Source organism: Dunckerocampus dactyliophorus, chromosome 6, assembly GCF_027744805.1.
Source record: "Dunckerocampus dactyliophorus isolate RoL2022-P2 chromosome 6, RoL_Ddac_1.1, whole genome shotgun sequence".
Lineage (NCBI taxonomy): Eukaryota > Metazoa > Chordata > Actinopteri > Syngnathiformes > Syngnathidae > Dunckerocampus > Dunckerocampus dactyliophorus.
In genome coordinates, this window is record NC_072824.1 from 21,215,529 (window position 1) to 21,235,572 (window position 20,044).

The 20,044-nt window shown below is 41.3% G+C and overlaps 1 protein-coding gene across 1 annotated transcript in view; it reads left to right on the forward strand.

Moving 5' to 3' along the window:
- Window positions 1-12,202, forward strand: part of pcdh7a (protocadherin 7a) — a 76,647-nt gene extending 64,445 nt beyond the window's left edge. The window contains exons 5-6 of the mRNA XM_054778649.1: window positions 1,883-2,084; window positions 8,458-12,202. Of these exons, the coding sequence (XP_054634624.1) occupies window positions 1,883-2,084; window positions 8,458-8,987 (732 nt within the window). The 3' untranslated portion in view covers window positions 8,988-12,202. The remainder of the gene's footprint in view (window positions 1-1,882; window positions 2,085-8,457) is intronic.
- Window positions 12,203-20,044: the final 7,842 nt, after the last annotated feature.

Genomic DNA, 20,044 nt, shown 5'->3' on the forward strand with positions numbered 1-20,044 from the left:
GGTATGAGAAGAGCTATGAGCTGTGTGTTATAGAAATGGGCTTCTGGGTGCAGAGTGATCCCTCGAGGCCACAAGGAGTCATTTAAGTCTCTCTGATGTATGTTTCCACAACTACGCTGGCTACATGGAGGTGATTTGTGTGTCGGAAATCACAGCAGGTGTGATCTTCGCTTTGAGTGAATGATGTGGACTTACTGAATCACTGCCTCAACTGGAGCTTTGTCACTGCTGGTGGGGAGATGGCCTTCTGGAGAAGCCTGCTGTCGGAAGAATGATGATTGAATTCCCAAGTTACAAATGTTCCATTTCCACTGCACTTCACCGCTTTACTATTGGGGCCTTTTCATTGTCAAAACCGAGCACTACCTGGCACTACAAATAGTATGGTTAGCTGGCGTTACGTATGTGCTAAGTTGATACCATGTGGTTGATGTAAACCACTGCCAGTCACTCACTGGTCAAGCCGATTCATCATTGCTTCACCATTGTAACATTTACTCCGCAGTCTCCACTTTGCTGCAGGGACCCGTTTTCTCACTGCCCTCTACTGCCCTCCTTCCTCTGTGCCTTTCCAATATTATACTCCACAGTCTCCACTTTGCTGCGGTGGCCCGTTTTCTTGCTGCCCTCAGTCTCTTCTTGGATAGAATTTGTCTCCTTACCATAGCCAACAGCAACATGCCGAGAAGTGAATACAGGAGACCTAGTGTGTCTCCTTAAGACTGAGGCATTCAATGCACCATGTTTTTTGCAGTTTCCTGTGATTATCATGCAGCTGTGCAATACCTTGGAGAGCCATGTGCAGACTCTGCAGTGGAAAAGGAACGTAATTCAAGCCTTTGCAATCTTACACATTAGCGGTTAATAATTATTAATACTTGTATTATGTCTTTATATATAAAGCTGTCTGCTTTATTTTTTGTTGTTTGCTACTTAACAGGAATACGCCAAAACTACAGTACACTACCAATTTCCATGAAACTTTGAGCGCGTGTGTTATATGGGTCGAGCAAAGACTGTGTTTTCCCTTTTCAGTAATTGAGTTACAATAGAATTGTTCCCTCCTGTCTCAGAATGCACATGGTACAGTCCTGTCCTTTTAATTCATAATAAACATCTTACATCATTCTCCATGAAAAGAGAATTATGTTCAAGAAATTTAATCGTGTTAAAGAAATGTATACACATCCACCCACCCCGGAATCAAAAATGGTATGGTCCTGTCATCTTACATCATCCTCCGCATACCACACATTATGATTTGTTCTAGTGAGTTTAAGGTTGTTGTTCATGTTGTGTTCTGATGACAAGATTTTACGATGCTGACTGGCTGTGTTGCTCCGTAATAAAAGATTCATTCATTGATTCATTGACACCTGCTGCCTCGTTCTAGTCAGAGCGCACGCTGCTGATTGTAGGAACGAACAAAAATATGGCGCTGTACAATTGTCTGCACTAAATGCTGTTCTGGTTATTGTTGTGAAGGCACAATTTGAGAAACAGCTCTTGTATTGGATATGACTAGATGTAGCTGTAGCACATTGGGCCTACTCCATGTTTAAAAGGCTGTATGTTCCCCAGCTGCTTCAGTAATGCCACATTCCAAATAAAGAATAAGCGTAGGGGGCAGGCCAAAGGTTTGTAAACGTCAGTCATGGCCCAGCAGTTTTAATCTAATCCAGATTACCCAAAAAGTTTGCAAGGCCACCATGATTGGTTGATAACATTATCCTGTATTGTATCACCGTTGAACGTAAACACAGTCAGATAATCTCAATATGTCTTGCCTATAACTAATCCCCAGATTGGCAATCTCCGATTAGGACTCTCCCTAATGATTAATCCCATATTGTCTGTGTTTGTGTGCGTGCGTGCCCTGCAGGGGACCCTTCGCCGGGTGACCTTCTCGGTGGTGAGTCAGGCCCAGGACGCTGGTTGCTATGACAGTGGCCTGGAGGACTCAGAGACCCCCAGCAGCAAGAGTTCATCGGGGCCACGCTTGGGAGTTCTGCCGCTGCCGGAGGAAGGTTACGAGCGCACCACACCCGAGGGCAGCGTGGGGGAGGAGGAACATGTGGAGAATGGTGAGTAAAGACACACACACACACACACAGAGTCTAACAGGGTTTTTGATGTGGACCAGCCAAAATCTCCACACAATAAAAGTGGGATGTGTGCCAAGTAAAGATGAAATATGTGCACACATGCAAACACCAGTACCATAAATGCTCAATTTAATACCATTATTCAATTAACCACTGATACACCTGTAGTCATACTGTTTGTGGTCTACAAAAACAAATAACAAAAAGCATTGCTATTAACAGCTGTAGCTGTAGGCAACCTCCTTGTGTAGTTTTTCTTAACTCCACAAGATGGCAGTAGCTCCATTTGAAGTATTATGAGTGGTGAGCATCCTGCAGCGTAATCTACCTCTGCATGGGCTTTAAAATGTTTTCAGCTGTTGGTGTTAAACTCATGTGTGTCACACATGAAGCTGTTACAGTTGGCTCATTAGCGCTATTACAACATTGGTTCTGTTGCTGCTGTGTTGTCCAATACACTTGTTAGTTAATGAATGTGTGGTTAAAGAGAACTATGTTTTCCTTAATAATTTCTCATGTACTCCCAATCATTCTGAAAGTTTAAACATTACGTTGATGAGCTTTAACATTTCAGAAATAATAGCCTCTTTCCAATTATTGCCTGCTTCGGATTAACACCCCATCCTCTTTGCGCTGTAGGTAATTAAACGGCCCGTTATAATTACAGCATTTACAAAAGTCATGCATTTTATTTATTTGGCACGTTTTCCGACACTCAAAGACACTTTACAGTGTCAATGGTGAACAAGAAAAGGACATTGGATAAAAGCATAGTATTTACAGATGAAAACGTGATTTTGAACAGATGAGTATTGAAGAGGAAGTTCCATAGGGAGAAGGTTCTGCAATAGAAAATACTTGAATTGAATTCATTTAGGATTGCAGATGTTTCTATTTTCGGTTCCTCAAGGCTGTGCACACTATTCGGTGAAAGACTTTTTACTTTTTCAACCTTGACCTCAAATAAATAGTTCTCCTGTGTGAGAACCGTACGTTACGCTGGCATTTAGATAACTCAGTCTTTTGTGTTTCTCTGCTGTCTGAATCTTTTTTTTTTTGGCAACAAAAAAGATGTTCTATAAAATCACGACCACCGCTCTTTCCCTCGCACAGCATATGGACATGCCAGAACTGGAAGTACTGAAGGTCACAGTGACCTTGGCTGCTTTTGGTTCTCAGCATGCAGCATGCAGTTTAGCGCTGCTTTCACACAGACAGGAGATTTCTGGAGGATTTTTTTTTTTCTTTTTCAGGCTAGGATGAGGGGGTGAGTTTAATAACTTTTCGTCACAGTCAAATGAAAAGAGGGATTTAGCCGAGAACATTAGAATGCATAATTAAGTGCTTGTGTAGGCTCATGTGGCCTCTACTTTAGACGCGTTAGGCTAGGGCACCCCCCCCCCCCCCCCAATCCCAACTAACCCACCCCCACCCCGTGTCATACTATTGAGAAACTACTGATGTCTTTTTATTTATCTGTACTGTGCTGACTGAACTGAAACCAGCGAATTGCAACGAAAAGGAGAGCAGTGAAGCATAGAAGCGTATTCAATAGTCAAATTGCATGCTGACTACAACAAATTCATACATGTTGGCAGGTCTGCACTAATATTGAAAGTGCCTCTCAAGCACCAACGAACGAAAAGGATAAAAACATGTAATAGTCAATTTGAGTACTATTTACTAGAGTTTGTAGATAGCTTATTCAGCAATAAAGAATGAAGAAATAAATGAATAAATAAATAAATGGGCCAGACGGTGGCCTAGTGGTTAGCATGCTGGCCGGTCAGGAGATCGAGGGTTTGACTCTTTGTTTGGGCTTCTCTGTGTGGAGTTTGCATATTCTCCGGGGACTCCAACTTCCTCCCACCTGCCAAAAATATTAATTGGAGACTCTAAACTGCTCATCTGTCTGAATGTGGGTGGTTCTCACCAAAAGTCAGCTGGGGTAGGCTCCAGCTTGACCCTCATGAGGACAAGCAGTATAAAAAATGGATGGATGGATGGATGAATAAATACAGAAATAAAAGTTGACAGAAACAGAGATAGTGAAATAAAATGAGCGCTGAGGAGCAGCTTTATCTACTGCCAAAAGACAGAAGTGCCAAAAGACCAGCCATATAAAAATTAGCTATAGCTACAGTTAAGTCCAAAATTATTCAAACCAAGGCCACATATTTTTGAATCACTTTATTTTTATTAACTGGTAAATGTACTTATTAACATTTATTGAATGTTTCTCAATTTAGGACAAAACAAGAAATATATATATTTAAAAAAAACAAACAAAAAAAAACAAAGAGACGAGTGCTAGCAAGGGAGTTCTTTTCTTTTTTACTGTTTTTGTTACTCAATTTAGTCCTCGTGATGGTCTTTTTCGCTAACTGGTCATAAAAATAGTTCATTTCCTCCATTTCTCCTTCAACTCAAACTCCTGCAACTGCAGGCGGTGTTCCACCATCTCCATAGTGTAAGTTTCCTCTACAATCAAAACAAGCGGTTCATTAATCCTGTGTGTGGGTGTCCTCCTTTCCTCGTTTCCTCTTATAACCTGTTTTTCTGGTGTTAGTCGTTAATAGTAGATCTTGACCAAGTATCTGTCCTTCACTTGTAGGTTTCCCAAATATATGACTGTACATTACATATGGATCATATATCCAAGTATTTTCAACAATACATTGAATGCCATTGCCCAAAATTGCATTATTCTCATACTCATTTCCAAAAAATATGTGAATGATCTGCATCTATTACTTAGCGATGGGGAACGCAATTCCTTTTGCTGTATTTTAGCATTTTTTCAGCCATACCAGTAAAAGGTAATCCTGTGAGATCTTGTTTGGACTGTAACCCGTTTGGTACAATTCCATGCGAAACATGAATTTGGCATCTTCCCTGTTCTCTCTTGCCACATCCAATATGGCGGTCACGTCGATGTATGATTCAGCGCTCAATGCGGCGTCTTCGTCACCCGAGAAACTTGCACATGCGCGGCAAGGCCACCTACTCGACTCACTAAACTCGTGAGCCCAGCACGACTCACCGAACCTGTGAGCCCACGTCGGGTTTATAATTCACACGTCGGCGCCCTCATGCCGTTGTTAGCGAGTGAGCCTAGTGAGTCTACGTTTGCGAGTTCCCGGGCTCTTTGAGGGCTCGGCTCGGCCTTAGCGAGAGAGCAGTTCAAACAGGAACGGAGTGGAAAGGAGAGTTGATTTGGAATAAGGAGCAAAATCTGTGGCTTTTTCCACAGGGTTAATACATTTATACAAATGTAAGTGAATGAGTTAACAGAAACAAATACCCACAAGTCCCGCTTCAGCAAAAAACTTGCAGGTTTTGAATGACTCTGTCAATACTCGACCATCTCTACTGTACTATCACTCCACTCACTCTCTTTTTTTTTTTTGTCCTGTTTAGCCATCAGGGCAGATAGTGTTATTGATTTAATGGTCCTCACGTGCTCAACAGATTTGCTCTGCCAGGGAAACGTGTGAGATACACTTCCCTAGTTGTACAGAATTTATTTGACTTTGATGTTTTGATGTTATGCAAATTTGGAGCGGACGGACCGGAGCAGGAGGGGATAGAGAAGAAGAGAAAAGAAAACAGGGGGGAGAGAGGGGGACAAAAAAGAGAGAGACAAGTAGAACGGCAACAACAACAATTGTGACAACAATAACAAAACAACAGAAGCAAACAGGACTACATCAGCAAATGACTGTGACGGCTATAAAGACCATGACGGAAAGGACAAAATAATATCAACAACCGCAATGATAATACTGCATTGAAGCAGTCCCACATATTAGTAGTAATAGTGGTAATGAAATGATGAACTATGGTAGTGGTCAGAATGACAATAACTGTAATGCACACAATTGTAAAAACTATAACCACGAAGGAGGCATCGACCCCCCCACCCACCCGACGGAGGCCTGGGCGGCAGAGATGTAACACCCAGCACCAGCCCCCACGGTGCAAAACCCTGTGTATCCCACTTAAAAAACAAAACAAAACAAAAAAAAGCAATAGAATAAATAAATAAATAGATTAAAAAAAATAAATAAATAAAAGCACACCCGATACCCGGAAGCCTCTTTGCAAAACATCCTCCGCTGGGGACCCAGGGCGCAGCGGAGTAGGGGACCTTGAGGTCCCAGACCCACAAACCAGATCCCGAGCCTCGGAGAATGCGGACCTCTAGGGAGCAAGAAAAAGTTACATATAAAAGTGATATATATTGTAATTTGGATCACATCACTCACGTCCTCGTAAGGCTCCATTCCGATCACTTTCCTTTAGCGGTCTCTCATTTGCAGGGATCTATAGAATTCATGTTTATCCATTATGCAACACCCATTGAATTTTGGAAAGTCTCCAGCTGCCTCTCCCTCACCAACACACACCACACTGTGATGTGTACCCTTCATTGTCCACTGTTTGAATCCTTTATTGCATTTGGCTGGTTTAAACCGACTATCAATTGCTGTCCGTTTTAGTCGGGCAACATTTTTCAATTGAAAGTTTAACTAAAAATTTAGCAAGAGGTGGAATTCATTTGGATTTTAGAAGACAATGGGCCTCATTCACGAACATCTTCTTAAAAATCTTCTTAAGAAGTGTACTTAAGAAGGCGCGGGTTGGAAAGTGCGCCACATTCACGACACGTTCTTAAGTAGGGATAATCGTTCGCACCGGCGTTCTTAGGTTGATGAATGTCAACTGCGATGCACGTGCATGTGAGCCCTAATTTGCATAGGTCACCGCCTATTATTTCCTATATAAGGTAAAAAAAATGTGCCGTGCGCAACAGGCAGCTGGAGGCGGAGATGGCAACGCGCAAGGGCAAGACTGAGGAGCAGCTGGACAACAAACGAAAGAAAAACTTCAATTGTACAGAAATAGAGGTGCTTTTACAAGGAGTGAGCGAACACAAGACCACCTTATTTTCACGTGTATCCACCGGTCATCAGGCCATCCAAAAAGAGTCGGCATGGAGCGCCATTGCAGGAAACATAAATGCCGTTTCCACGGAGGAACGCACCACCGCAGAGGTTAAAAAGAAGTGTTTTGACTCAAAATAGACTCAAAAAAAAGATTAGACTGCATCGGAGGGATCTGGAGGAAATGGGAGGCGGGCCATCAATCAGAAACCAAACCATTTCGGAAACTCTAGAAAATATTTACACAATCATGATGGAAAAATAAAGTCAAAATACATAGTTTGTGTGTGACAATTTATTTTTTCTGTGGTTACATTTGATTAGACGCTGCCTAATTAATACAGCAGCCCCGTTTTCTGGCTCAAGACGTGGCTGGGGGCGCATGTCGTTATCTGGGGGTGATACGTGCGCAATAGACACACCACGTTTCATTGCGATGTTATTCTGATGATCCTGCACACTTGCAAGAACAGAGAGGGAAGCCTGAAGCCTGAAGCGGGACATCAAATATTCGTGGCTTTCAGCAAATAAATGTAATGGTCCCTTTACATTCTCTCTCTGCGCAGCGCACGTCCAGCTAGCCTTTTTTTGATGAATTGGGATTTGAATATATATTTATCGATGGAGTATATTTTAGTTGTTTTGATGATAAATAATTGTTGGGATATTTTATTTGCACTACATTTTTTGGGATCAGGTTGCAAAATCCATCATGAGAGCGATTGCGCATTGAAAGTGCAAGCTTTGCTTGTGCGTAAGAGTCCTCCTGAGCGTTCGTAGAATTTGTTCTTAGATCTAAGAACTGTGAGTTAAGAACACGTTTCGTGAATGCCAAAAATCTTCGTAAGAAGGCTTTAAGAACACATTTGTGCGTAACAACGTTTCGTGAATGAGGCCCAATGTTAGGAAACAATAATATGCGTGCCGAGATCAAATTTGATGTCCATACGCTCATGGTTGTAAGACAGCTATTGAGCAAGAAACTAACTTAATCTATCATCTTTATTATTCCTTATTTCATTGATCATGTCGATATTGATCCAAACATGACGGCTTTACATAGATAATGACGCTGACCTTTGGCGTTAGGTGTGAGGGGGGAGCCTCACTAACCTCCTGAACCAGCATTAATGGGATTTTAAAAAGGCTTACTCCATTCCTTGCATGTCGTCCTAGTATTCAGGAATAGTATTCTCTTTGGTCTCACCAGTGGTTTCCTTCTCCAGCCGACCTTTTATCTCTCATGATAGCTGAGCACAGCTGGATTTAGTCAGCAGTTCAGCGTTTTTCTGCTTTTTTGCCATTTTTGTCTTCCTCACTGAATATTCAGCAACTTTCCCGTGCTCGTACCTTTAAATTGAATCACCCAAAAATGCTTCTAAATGCTGCTTTCCTTGTGTGTGCAGATGCCAGGCAGCTGCCAGATGTCGCCCTGACCGGAAAGTGCACCCGGGAGTGTGATGAGTTCGGCCACTCGGACACGTGTTGGATGCCAGTGCGCCCGTCGCCTCGCCAGCGCCACGGCAGCGACCCCCCGCGGCTTTCCACCTTTGCCCCCGGCGACGACAACAACAACCTGCGCAGAAACGACCACGAGAGCGACAGCGAGAGTGCGGGTAGCGTTGGGAGCTCAGAACCAGGGGTAGTCGTCCCCGGAGAAGGTCAGAGGTTACCCCTAGTCAATGGTGACCCTCTGGGTACCCTGGGAAGAGCGAACAAGAACATGGGCGACCACAATCGCAACCTTCTCAACCGGAAGATGACGTCTGCGTCATACGACACCTTCAGCAGCGCTGGCTTTGGGAGGCGCCCACAGGAAGAGGGAGGAGGGGAGGGAGGCCAAAACCCAGCTGAGGTCATACCTCTGACCCGGACTGGAGGGGACTACAAGACTACGTCCTGCCTCACCTTGTCACGCCGTGAAGTCTACCTGTGACCTCCTCAACCATGCAGCAATCGACCCGTCGCCACATTTCGAGGACTTTTTAGAACATGAAAATGATGGTTTCCCAAAAGTTGTACATGCATTCAGAACTTGTGGATTCTAATATTTATAGGCACTTAAACTTCAGCGAGTGATGCATTTACTATTTTGAGAGCTCCTACCAGGCGTACTTTCTTTTTAAAAAAATGACAAGTGAAAGTTGCCCGCGGGCAATGATTCTATTATGTCCATGTGGAGGAGGACGACTTCATCTTTTCTTTATTTTTTTTTCTACCTGAATCTGATGCATGCCTGACCTTCTGCCACTGAGGCAACTGTGTGAAGAAAGACTGTGTAAATCACCATGCCACAGAGGCTTCAGTACCAAACCTAACTTTCAAGACTCAACCGACAAACATTCACTTTCATAGAGAAGCAGAAAAAACTGAGACTGAGCTGCCGAGATTCATTTCATCGAAGAAGTATTAGGGTCTCATTAAAAGATATACATTTATGAATATAAAGACATAATGTTACAGGAATAAAGTCGCAACAATGCAGAAGTCGGAAAGCTGCGAGGAAAAGGTTTTAACGTTTTGGGAAGAACGTTTGAATGATTTTTAATTGTATGTTTAGGTATTATATTATTATTGTATCATATTAACACCTTATTCTCAAAACGTTTTTCATCTATTATTGCGACTCTGTTTTCATAAAATTACAGCTTTATTCTCTTACGACTTTTCTTTTTGCTGATTTTCTTTTTATTTTAATTTTTGGGGTTTCGGTTTTATTTGTGTCATATTTTAAATTTTCTCTTAAAATATAACAACTTTATTGTCGAAAATGACCCATTTTTTTTCTCATTATACCTTACTTTTGTAAAATTAGGACTACATTTTTTCTACTATTTCTGCCACGCCTGTATTCTTTGGGTCAACATTTTTGTCCAAATATCCTTATACTAATACAATTACTTTTTCTTGTAATTGTTTTGGGCAATATTTTGACTTTATTCCCATAATTGTTTTCTCATAACAAGACTATTTTCTTGTCAAATTACAGCTTTTTGCAGCTTTATTCTTGTATAGTCTTTTCCTGGTACTATATTGTCTTTATTCTCATAAATGAAATTACAAAATGTTATTGTATTATGACATTATTACTTTATTATCGCAACTCTAATAATAATTCATAATATATTTCATAGTAATTCTAAAATGATGGCTATTTTATTTCCCTTTCACGATGGCCCTAATACTCCTTTGTACAATGTAAGGTAGATAAGTTACATAATACGAGATTGACTTTCTCAAAAAATGTACAAGTAGTCCATTAGTCCGCCCTGTGTGGGGTACATTAGTGTAAATTGTACCTTGAGGGACAAACATGGACACCAGCTGTACTTCTGCTTCTAGTATTGTACCAATGAACAAGTGTACAGTTACAACACGATCATCCTAATGATCCTTAAAGCAGGTACTCTTTTAAGAACAAGACTGCAACTATGTAATTTTGTTTCATGATAATCTAATGTAACCACTCAGAACACAAGCGCATTAATAGGATCACAGTGTGTTTAACATAATGCCTTCACACCCAGCCTGTATGTATATAAAGTATGCGTGCATTGGAGCGGCGTTTTCCACTCACCTACAAGACCCATGACCCTGAACACGCCAACACACACACACACACACACACACACACATGCCTGGAGGCATGAATACACAAATCTGTACATTGACACTGTAACATAAAGACAATGGGCATTCGCTTTCATGCAGGAACAAGCACACTAACGCATACGAACAGCTATTTTAAACATGAAATGTATTTAAATAACATTGAGCACCATTAAAAGAACATCTATTGTATGTAACGTTAGACAATGTGCAGATAAACCATATTCGGCATAATGTAAGTAGGACTCATAGTGGGAAGCAAAAAAAGCTGACACTGCATGAAAGATAATGCTAACTACTTTTTCCTCCTTTTTGGAAAAAAAAAAAGCCTTCTTTGGGATAACGCGCCTTGGTTATATACATTTGGTTACATCTGTACTATAACTGTGCTGAAGGGGCAATGGAGATAAAGATGGCAGGAAGAGAGGTGACATCTTTAAGTGGAGGTTGCACAAAACTTTACAAAAATGCAGCACATTCTGAAGCACTCCCCTGCTTCTGTGCATGAACTCCTTCGCCCTTCCCACTTTTGAGGAGCGGCGGCTGCGGATCGAGGCCAGCACATCTTAATTCCCATCATGAGAGTGCGGATAGGGATAATAGGGTTAGCACGTCCCTCTGGTCTTAATGAGTTCCTTTTATGGCTCCTCTCCTCCCTTCATCTTACACGGATCTTATTATCAACGTCTCAATATGTGAATGTAACCGCAAATTGTCAGGAAGTGTGTCTCATCATTGTTCTGGTGCAGATCATGAAGGGGGGGGGGGGGGATGTGGGGGACATTGAAGGTTTTCTGCAGCAGTTAAGATTCCTGTGGAGGACGAGTGCGACCGAAGGTGGAAGAAAGCATTTTGTGTGTCCACATGTACTGTATATATGTACCTTAACAAACGTGTCATGTACTCTCTACCTGGAGCTGTCTTTATCTCCAAATTTACTGATGAACTTTATTGGGGATCAGCTCGTACAACGAACTGCTGGAAAGGATGCCCCGAAAAGAAACTTTGTCAAGAGACTTGTTATCTCTGCTGTTTTAAGGCAGTTTCATTATTGCACCTTTCAAGGGAACTCACTGTAAATGAATCAGTGTGGGTGTGTATCTTTTTTTATAATATACTGCACGTTTAAACATGTTTCACTACTGCAAAAACAAGAGGGGAGGCAGACTTAATGAGGACATTTTACCAGATTGGACAGTGGATTGTGAACTGTTGTCCCCCCGCCCCCCCTTGTGCTCTTAGTCTTATACTAGATAGCCATGTACAGGCAACACACGACTGGATCCCATAAAGGACAAAGGCATGCTTACGCTCTTCAAACCTGCACTTACGATGAAAGAAAAAAATACCGTCGGAGGGAGGATTTGTTTTTTTTTTTCTTAAGGGACTCACTCTGTTTTTCGCTCCCCCCTCGTCTTAACGACTTACTGAACTAATTGCATTTGCTATGACAAGGAAGAAGAGGACCTGTCAGCACATGGTTTGGTTATGAAGACAAATCCTGTAAAAGTTTGAATTTGACATTAAAAACGTCGAACACTTTCACGTCTGTGTTTTTATGACTGTGTCACGCATACTGTGACCATCTTCACCAAGTCGTTGGTTATTGTTGATGAGGGCTTCCAGCACATCCTGGCGTGATCGGCAGCACTTTTTTCTTGAATTGAATTGTGGTCTTCACCCTCTTAGGAATGTTGCTGTCACTCGCAACCTTCTTTGGACTCGTAGCGGCTTTTTTAGAGTTTGTCGCACCCAAGATGCACGGACAGGAGCCTTCAACGCCGAGGGTCCATCGTTTGGCCACTTGATTCCGGATGCCTTACATCAGGGATGTCAAACTCATGCCATGGAGGGCCGAGACACTGCAGGTTTTCCTTTCCAGCCGGTCTCTAAAGCAGGTGATTTTAATGATCAACACCTTCAGTTTGAGGGAAGGAGCTCCTCAGTTAAATCACCTGCTGAAGAAACTGGTTGGACAGAAAACCTGCAGCGTCTCGGCCCTCCAGGGCACGAGTTTGACATGTGATGTGCCTTACATGTATGTACCTTACAGGCTGCTGTAGTAAAGTATCACGAAATTTTGTCTTGGCTGCGTAAAAAAACCAAACACAAATACAACAGTTTGTTACTTTTGCTATATTGCATGCTAACCAGGCGGGTGAATGCAAACCAAGGCAAAATTTTTGCATACATTTTTTATGTTAACTAATATGCTAACTGGGGAGGACATTAACCGAGGTACTACTGTATAATTTTTTTTTTTAAAACAACAAAAAAATGACAAATCAGCAGAACAGAAGAATAAAGTCCAAATATTAAGAGAAGAAAGTTGTAATCTAACGAGAAAAAGTTGTCATTTTATGAGAATAACATTGTAATATTATGAAGGAAAACAACATCATTTTAATAGCATAAAGTTGAAATATTAAAGAAATACATAATATGAGAAACAAACAAAACAACAAATAAGCAGGTTGGGGGAAAAGTTATAATGTTGCAAGAATAAAGTCCAAATTTTGCAAGAAAGTCATAATTACGAGAAGAAAATTTACATGAAGGAAGTTGAAGTAGTTGGAAATTTTAAATAAAACTACAGCAGAAATGAAAAAAAAACATAGAAAATAAAACATATTTATTTAGAGAAAAAAGTATTGTACGAGAAAAAACACAATTTTACGAGAATAACCTAGTAAACTTGTTTCGCAGGACAGGAACGAGTGCTTCCTGTCCTGCGCTCTTATTTTGGCAAGGTGTACTTCCTGTTGGATGGAAGAGGCAGCCACTTCACGCCTGGTGGCGGCGCAGCTGTCGCCAATCACCATTAGTGGCAGTTAAAAGGCCAGCGTCGTCAGGCGTATGGCGCCGGTTCATTGTCGTTACGGTTGTTGTCGTTGTTGCCTGTGTTCCTTGTTTCCTAGTTAGTGCTGTTACCTGAGATATTTACTCACCTGGACTTTCTGTACCTGTTATCACAGAGCCCTTTTCTCTGTTTTGTTTACGGTACTCCTTTTCCACACCACTAAAGAATCTTTATTTTTTCAAAAATTAGTTTGGGGGGGAAAGTCATAATATGGGAATAAAGTCCAAATATCGGGAGTAAAATAATATTCCGTAATATCCCCTGCAGCCGTATCTGTATTCATTTAATAGATGTTTTTTTTGGATAATCGTCACAAATGTAGATGTTTAAACGTGGTAAAGATATATTAGCAGTACAATATTAGTCAAGATAGACTCACTGAGCAGAGATAATTTTGTTAAGAATATGACTAATACAACCGGAAACTCATTTCTCATGACGCTACTAGATTAGTGTGACATTTATCTCTAAGGGGAACATTCTTAGCTGGATTCTGCTTAAAGACAAATAAAATTAGAGCTCAAGACTTGCAAAAAAAAAAAAAAAGGCTTTAACTGCGGTTTATAAGGTGAAGGACTCTTCACGTCATGAAGTCTTGCAAGGTCATTTCCTTCGGTCTAGTAGGCAACACTGACACCGTGTGGTCGGTGATAGTTTTGCCAATTGACGGCACGCAGGCCTACAGTATAGCACACATTTATACTCTTTGCATGATACATTTGACTACACGAGAATTAAAAGAGGAAAAAAAATAGTACCTTACTGGAGCATAATGTTAACAACTTAGGAGCTTTGCACCTTAAAATGCCTTTTAGTGTGTATTTTATCACCAAGACTGACCTCGCTCATTATTCAGTTGTAAAAAGAGGCAGAAAGGATTCAACATAACATTCTGTTCATTGATCATTTATGAACACAGGCTCTTCTGACTCCACATTTTATGATCTGTGTCATGTAACAATGAAAACAAGTGGGTCAGTGGTAATAATTTACAATTATTCAGGAGGAATGAGGTGCCAAATCTGTTTGGTTGTGTTTGCAGACATTTCATTCTGCAAATAACACCATAAAACGTGTCAGTGTTAGCCATCGTTATTTTAGAGTTCTGAACAATGCAGAAGTTTCAGTCTATAGGAAAAAACATCTCTTATATGACATCCCCAAGGACCAATTGTTGTTCAATCGGCAATAACATCCACGGTTGTTATTGCTGGAAACCCTAAACCTATCTTAAAACTCAAACTCTAATTTGAAAGCCAAATCCTGCCTTGAAACCCTAACCTGAAACTCTAACTATCTCGAAACCCAAACTTCAAACCCTAAATCTTGTTTGAAGCCTGAACTTAAAGCCCTAACTCTAGTTAGAAACCCTCAGTCAAACTTGAAACGCTAACCCCAACCTTAACTTGAAACCCAAACTCACAAGTTTTCAAACGCCGTGGTGTCAGGCAACCTGGCCAATCAGCATATTAGATGCTTAATTTATTGCTAGGTGCTAGCCTGCTCACATGCCAGCTGCAGCATTTCAGTCCGGCATCAGCTCGTCAGGGTTTGGGCGCAGGATTTGACAGTGAGTGCAGGATTGTAGTTCAGCATCAGCATTGCCATCATTGACACGCAATTTGTCCTGAAATTGCACATTCTAGGTTTAAAAGTTTATTCAAACTGGAAACCCAAATTTTCAATCTTAAACCTAATTCAAAAACCTAACTCTAACTGAAAACCCTAATTAAAAACCCTAATCCTAACGGGTACAATCATTTTAAACCCTACGCCGAATTGAAAGCCGTACTATGAAAGCCTGACTCTAACTGAAAACCCTAACTTGAAACCTTGACTTGAACTGGAAGCCCTTTGAAACCGTAACCCCAATTGAAGCCCTACTTTGACACGCAAACCCGAACTGGAAACCCTATTTTCAAACTCTAACCCCAATTGAAGCCCTTAATTCGAAACCCTGACTCTAACTGGAAACACTAATTTGCAACCCTAACCTTAACTGGAAACCTGAATTTGCAACACTAACGCCAACTGAAAAACCTGAAACCACAATTCTAATTGTAAACCCTGATTTCAAACCCTACCTTACTTCAAAAACCTTTAAAAATATCACTATTTGTACCTGGTGCTCTGTTTATACAGCTCACAATGACATTCCTATTCTTTTCCGTACATATCTCAATGGTTATACAGTCTGCTAAGTTGTTAATCTCTGTGGTCATACTTTCCAGTACTTTGAATTTCAGGTTTTTGTGTACATATACAGTAGAGCAACTCCTCTTCCACCTTAGTTGATCCTATTTACAGTTTTTAGTTCATAACCCTTCAATTCAAAGTCCATCCCCTTTTCAGTATTGATCCATGTTTCTGACACTGCAATGATCTGCTGTGCGCCGGTCCTTTTTGGCGTTGTGGAGGTGCAGTAGCTTTACCTCCTCCAGTAGCGCCAGGAGCTGCTTCTGCTGGGTTCTGACAACAGTAACCTCCTCTGACAAGACGTCAGGAGACTTTTTTGTGTCCTCAACCTCTTCTGCTGCTGGGCTTCTTTTTGGTGCCATGCCGGTAATGCCACCAGTTGACAGGTGACAGCTGCGTCACCGACAGGAAAAGCAGACTTTAAGTCCAATCCTTGATCCAAGAAGCAAAAATAAAACAAGCAAGGGTCCTAACGAAAAAGCCTTCCCATCAGGGTCCGTAATGTTATATCAGAAGTCAATTAATCCAGAAAAAAAAACATTTTTTTGCATCCAAGCTCCAAGCACAGCCTCAATGAAGAGCGTGAGAGGGTACAGGAAGCAGGAAGATCTTTAACATGTTCTTAAGTAAAAATCACAGAATTGACACATTTCCTGATCACATGCAGGGCAGAAACCTAAGATGAGATCATTATTCTTGCTCATCGGACAATAAAATACACAGAAATGTCATACAGGAGGCACTTGCAGTTCCAACCTGAAACCCTAACCCTAACTTGAAGCCCTATCTCTATCTTGAAAACCAACTTGAAGCCCAAAATTGAAACCCTAACCCTAACTTGAAGCCCTATCTCTATCTTGAAAACCAACTTGAAGCCCAAAATTAAAACCCTTACCCTAGTTTGAAGCCTGACTTCTAAACCGTAGCCCTAGTTTGAAACCCTCACTCAAACTTGAAATCCTCATCCAAACCTTAACTTTAAACCCAAGACATATCTTCAAACTCCAACCCTAGTTTGATACCCTATCCCAAACTTGAAAGTTGAACCACCCCTTGAAACCCTAAACATAATTTGAAACCTAATCCGATCTTAAAAACCTATCCTGAAATCCTAACTTTATCTTGAAACCCAAACTTGAAACCCTAACCCTAGTTTGAAACCTTCGCTCAAACTTGAAACCCTCACCCAAACCTTAACTTCAAACCCTAGACTTATCTTGAAACTCTATTTTGAAACCCTCACTCAAACCTGAAGCCCTCACCCGAACTTTAATTGAAACCCTAGACCTATCTTCAAACCCTAGTGTGAAACCCTACCCCGAACTTGAAACTCTAACCATGGCTTGAAAACCTAACCATAACCTTGCGAAACAGCTGTTGGCCAAAAACTGTGCCATCCAGTCCAGCCTGGTCAGTCTGCAGCATGGCAAGTAGCTCCCCTGGAGTGGTGTGTATTGTTGTTCTTGTTTAACCCTTTTACTCCCTTTTTCGCAGTGTCCTTTAGTTTGCCTGACACCGTAGATTTTTGTTCCTGTGCGCCTGTGGACACTATTAAAACTGCTAAAACCTATACCTCTTCTCGCCCCCGCATCTTGGAATCCAACTGAGCAACACACGTCACATAAGGCTTATTATAAACATTTTTAAAATCGGATCAGATCGGAAGCCAAAAAAGGTGGATCGGGACATCCCAATTTTTTACATTAAAAAAAACACTTTCTCGCCATGTAGAACACATATAAACGTATAGTTTGAAAAGTTTGAATAGGGCCCCTTTAAAACCCTAAACCTAGCCCTGTAAAAATAAAATAACAAACGCCCCCTCCTCCTTATTTCATTTCCAACGATAGACCAATGGGATTTGCTTTTTCATTGATTTCATCCATATTAGTAGAAATATTGCATGAGTTGACTTTATACAACGGCAGTATCTCTGGAGCGGTCAAAAGCAATCAGGATTTAATTACAGAGGATGATCTTTGAATTACTTTTATGTGCAGATTAAAAGAATATAATGATATAATATGATTGCATTTCCTTATCTTTCTCATTTGTGCACAGCCTGTCAGAAAGGAAGTCTTACTCCGTCAACACCAAAGTCCAGGATGACTGCTGTAGAGCTGGGATAAACCCTGTCAAGGTTTCGTGCTCCTCTATTGAGGGAAGCTGTGCAGCAGAGTGGTAAACAGACACTCTCATTTGTGCCAAGCCGCTGACGTGCTTTTACATTTTTTTTTTCCCATTCTGTGTCTTTTCATCTTATTTCACGGCCACATCGGCTTGAGCCCATCAAACAAGTGCCCTTCCTGATAGAAACATGACACGTTGTCATATCCAAGCATATCCTTTAGCTAAGTGCACACAGAGAAGCATAAAGCTCCATGGCGGTGACTGTTTGGGGATTGTTTGACGTCTATTATTCTGAAGCCTGTGCTTGCATTTTTTCTAATGGCTGGCTGTAGAGTTTGGGGTACGTTATGGTACGTATCTTAAAACACGAGTCCTAAACCCTAACTGACTTGAAGTTAAGGTTCTGGTAAGGATTACAGTTGGGGTTAGGGTTAGGGTTATGAAGCATTGGCAATATGAATTTTGTCCTGTCTTGTTCTGTGCCAAAGTGGCAAGTTGTAACTTTTCAACTATTCAGTGTCTTCATCAGGCTTGGCATGGACCTTCTACTACTTTCTAGCACATATATTTTTAGAGACATTTCAGGAATATAATCATATTAGGGCCGCACGGTGGTCTAGTGGTTAGCATGTTGGCCAACACAGTAACAGCCTGGAGATCGGGAAGACCTGGGTCCGGTTCTCCCCTGGGCATTTCTGTGTGGAGTTTGTATGTTCTCCCCGTGCGTGCGTGGGTTTTCTCCGGGTACTCCGGTTTCCTCCCACATTCCAAAAACATGTATGTTAGGTTAATTGGCGACTCTAAATTGTCCATAGGTATGAATGTGAGTGTGAATGGGTGTTTGTCTATATGTGCCCTGCGATTGGCTGGCAACCAGTCCCGAAGTCAGCTGGGATAGGCTTCCAGCATGCCCCCGCGACCCTAAAGAGGAGAAGCGGTATAGAAAATGGATGGATGGATAATCATATTAATGTTTGATTTAACATCCTTTGCAACAGGCACATGCACAGATAGAACCCTTGTAGTGCTCAAGCACCTGCCTTTTTGCCCTGCAAGAGAAAAGTGCCCTTTCTGTTGAAGCCCTCCTCCTCCCTCTCTGAGCTGAGCTGCCAGGTAATAATGGTGTTTGTGCAGTCCACTGATGTTGTTTGGCGCTAAATTAACCATAATGCTAAAAACATTATAGGTTCTGGTCTGACGTATCCTATTTAATGAAGGGAGAAAGGCAGCCAGGCAGATCATTTAAAGGCAGTTTTACTGTTCTACAAATTAGACAAGTTCATTGCTTTTTTCCTTTGGAATCATAAATACTGATGTAGCTACTGATTAAAACAGCCATTGTATAATCTTGACTATTAGTCACAATGGTCTTATTGTGATGGAAAGTTTTAGTAGTTGCTGAATTGCGCCCTCATCTGGTCTAGTGAGGAATGGGGAAGTGCGTTTTTGTTTCTTTTTCTTCCTGCAACTACAAGTACTTGTTCGAACAGATATCGACATCAACACAGGCCTGAGAGCAACATTAGATGCAGTGCCAGAGAAGTGCCACAGACATGCTGTTCCTTGCTAAAAGAACGTGCTACACCCCAGCTGCTTTTTTGTGAGGATTCCGAATTGCGGTCAGTGTTGAGTTCCCTATCATCATCTTCATCTCTGCTGGACCTTTTTCATCATCTTCATCTTCGTCTACCAGCAACCGGATTAACTTTATTCAAAAAGGTGAACACTGAACTGTTGTAATTGGACACTGTTAAAGACTGAAATTTGGTTTGTTTGAAATAAGAACTGATTGACGTCATATTATCCTTTTTGGGTTTTTTTGTTTAATCGTTCGAGTCAAATTATACAGTGCTATTTTGTTGCAAAAGGTGTTTGAGTTTTACTCAGTTCTTTTTGCACAATTGAAGTTTCAAATCAAAGTTCTTTTTGGGAACAAACCGTCTCGCGCTGGCGTGTTAAAGTTACTGGACCCCAAGATGCGGAGAGGAACACAACGGCTGGGATGAAAAAAAGGTTTAATACAAAAAGAGTCCGTGGAGTAAAAAGGCAACACAAAAATTAAAAAAATGGTCACACAGTCTAAGAACAAAAATACAGGGCAAAGCCACAGAAAAATGAGCAACAAAAAGCGCTGCGAGCCAAAAGTGCTGCGGGGAAATAACACACAAGAGGTGAAAGGAATCGCTGCTGAAAACCAA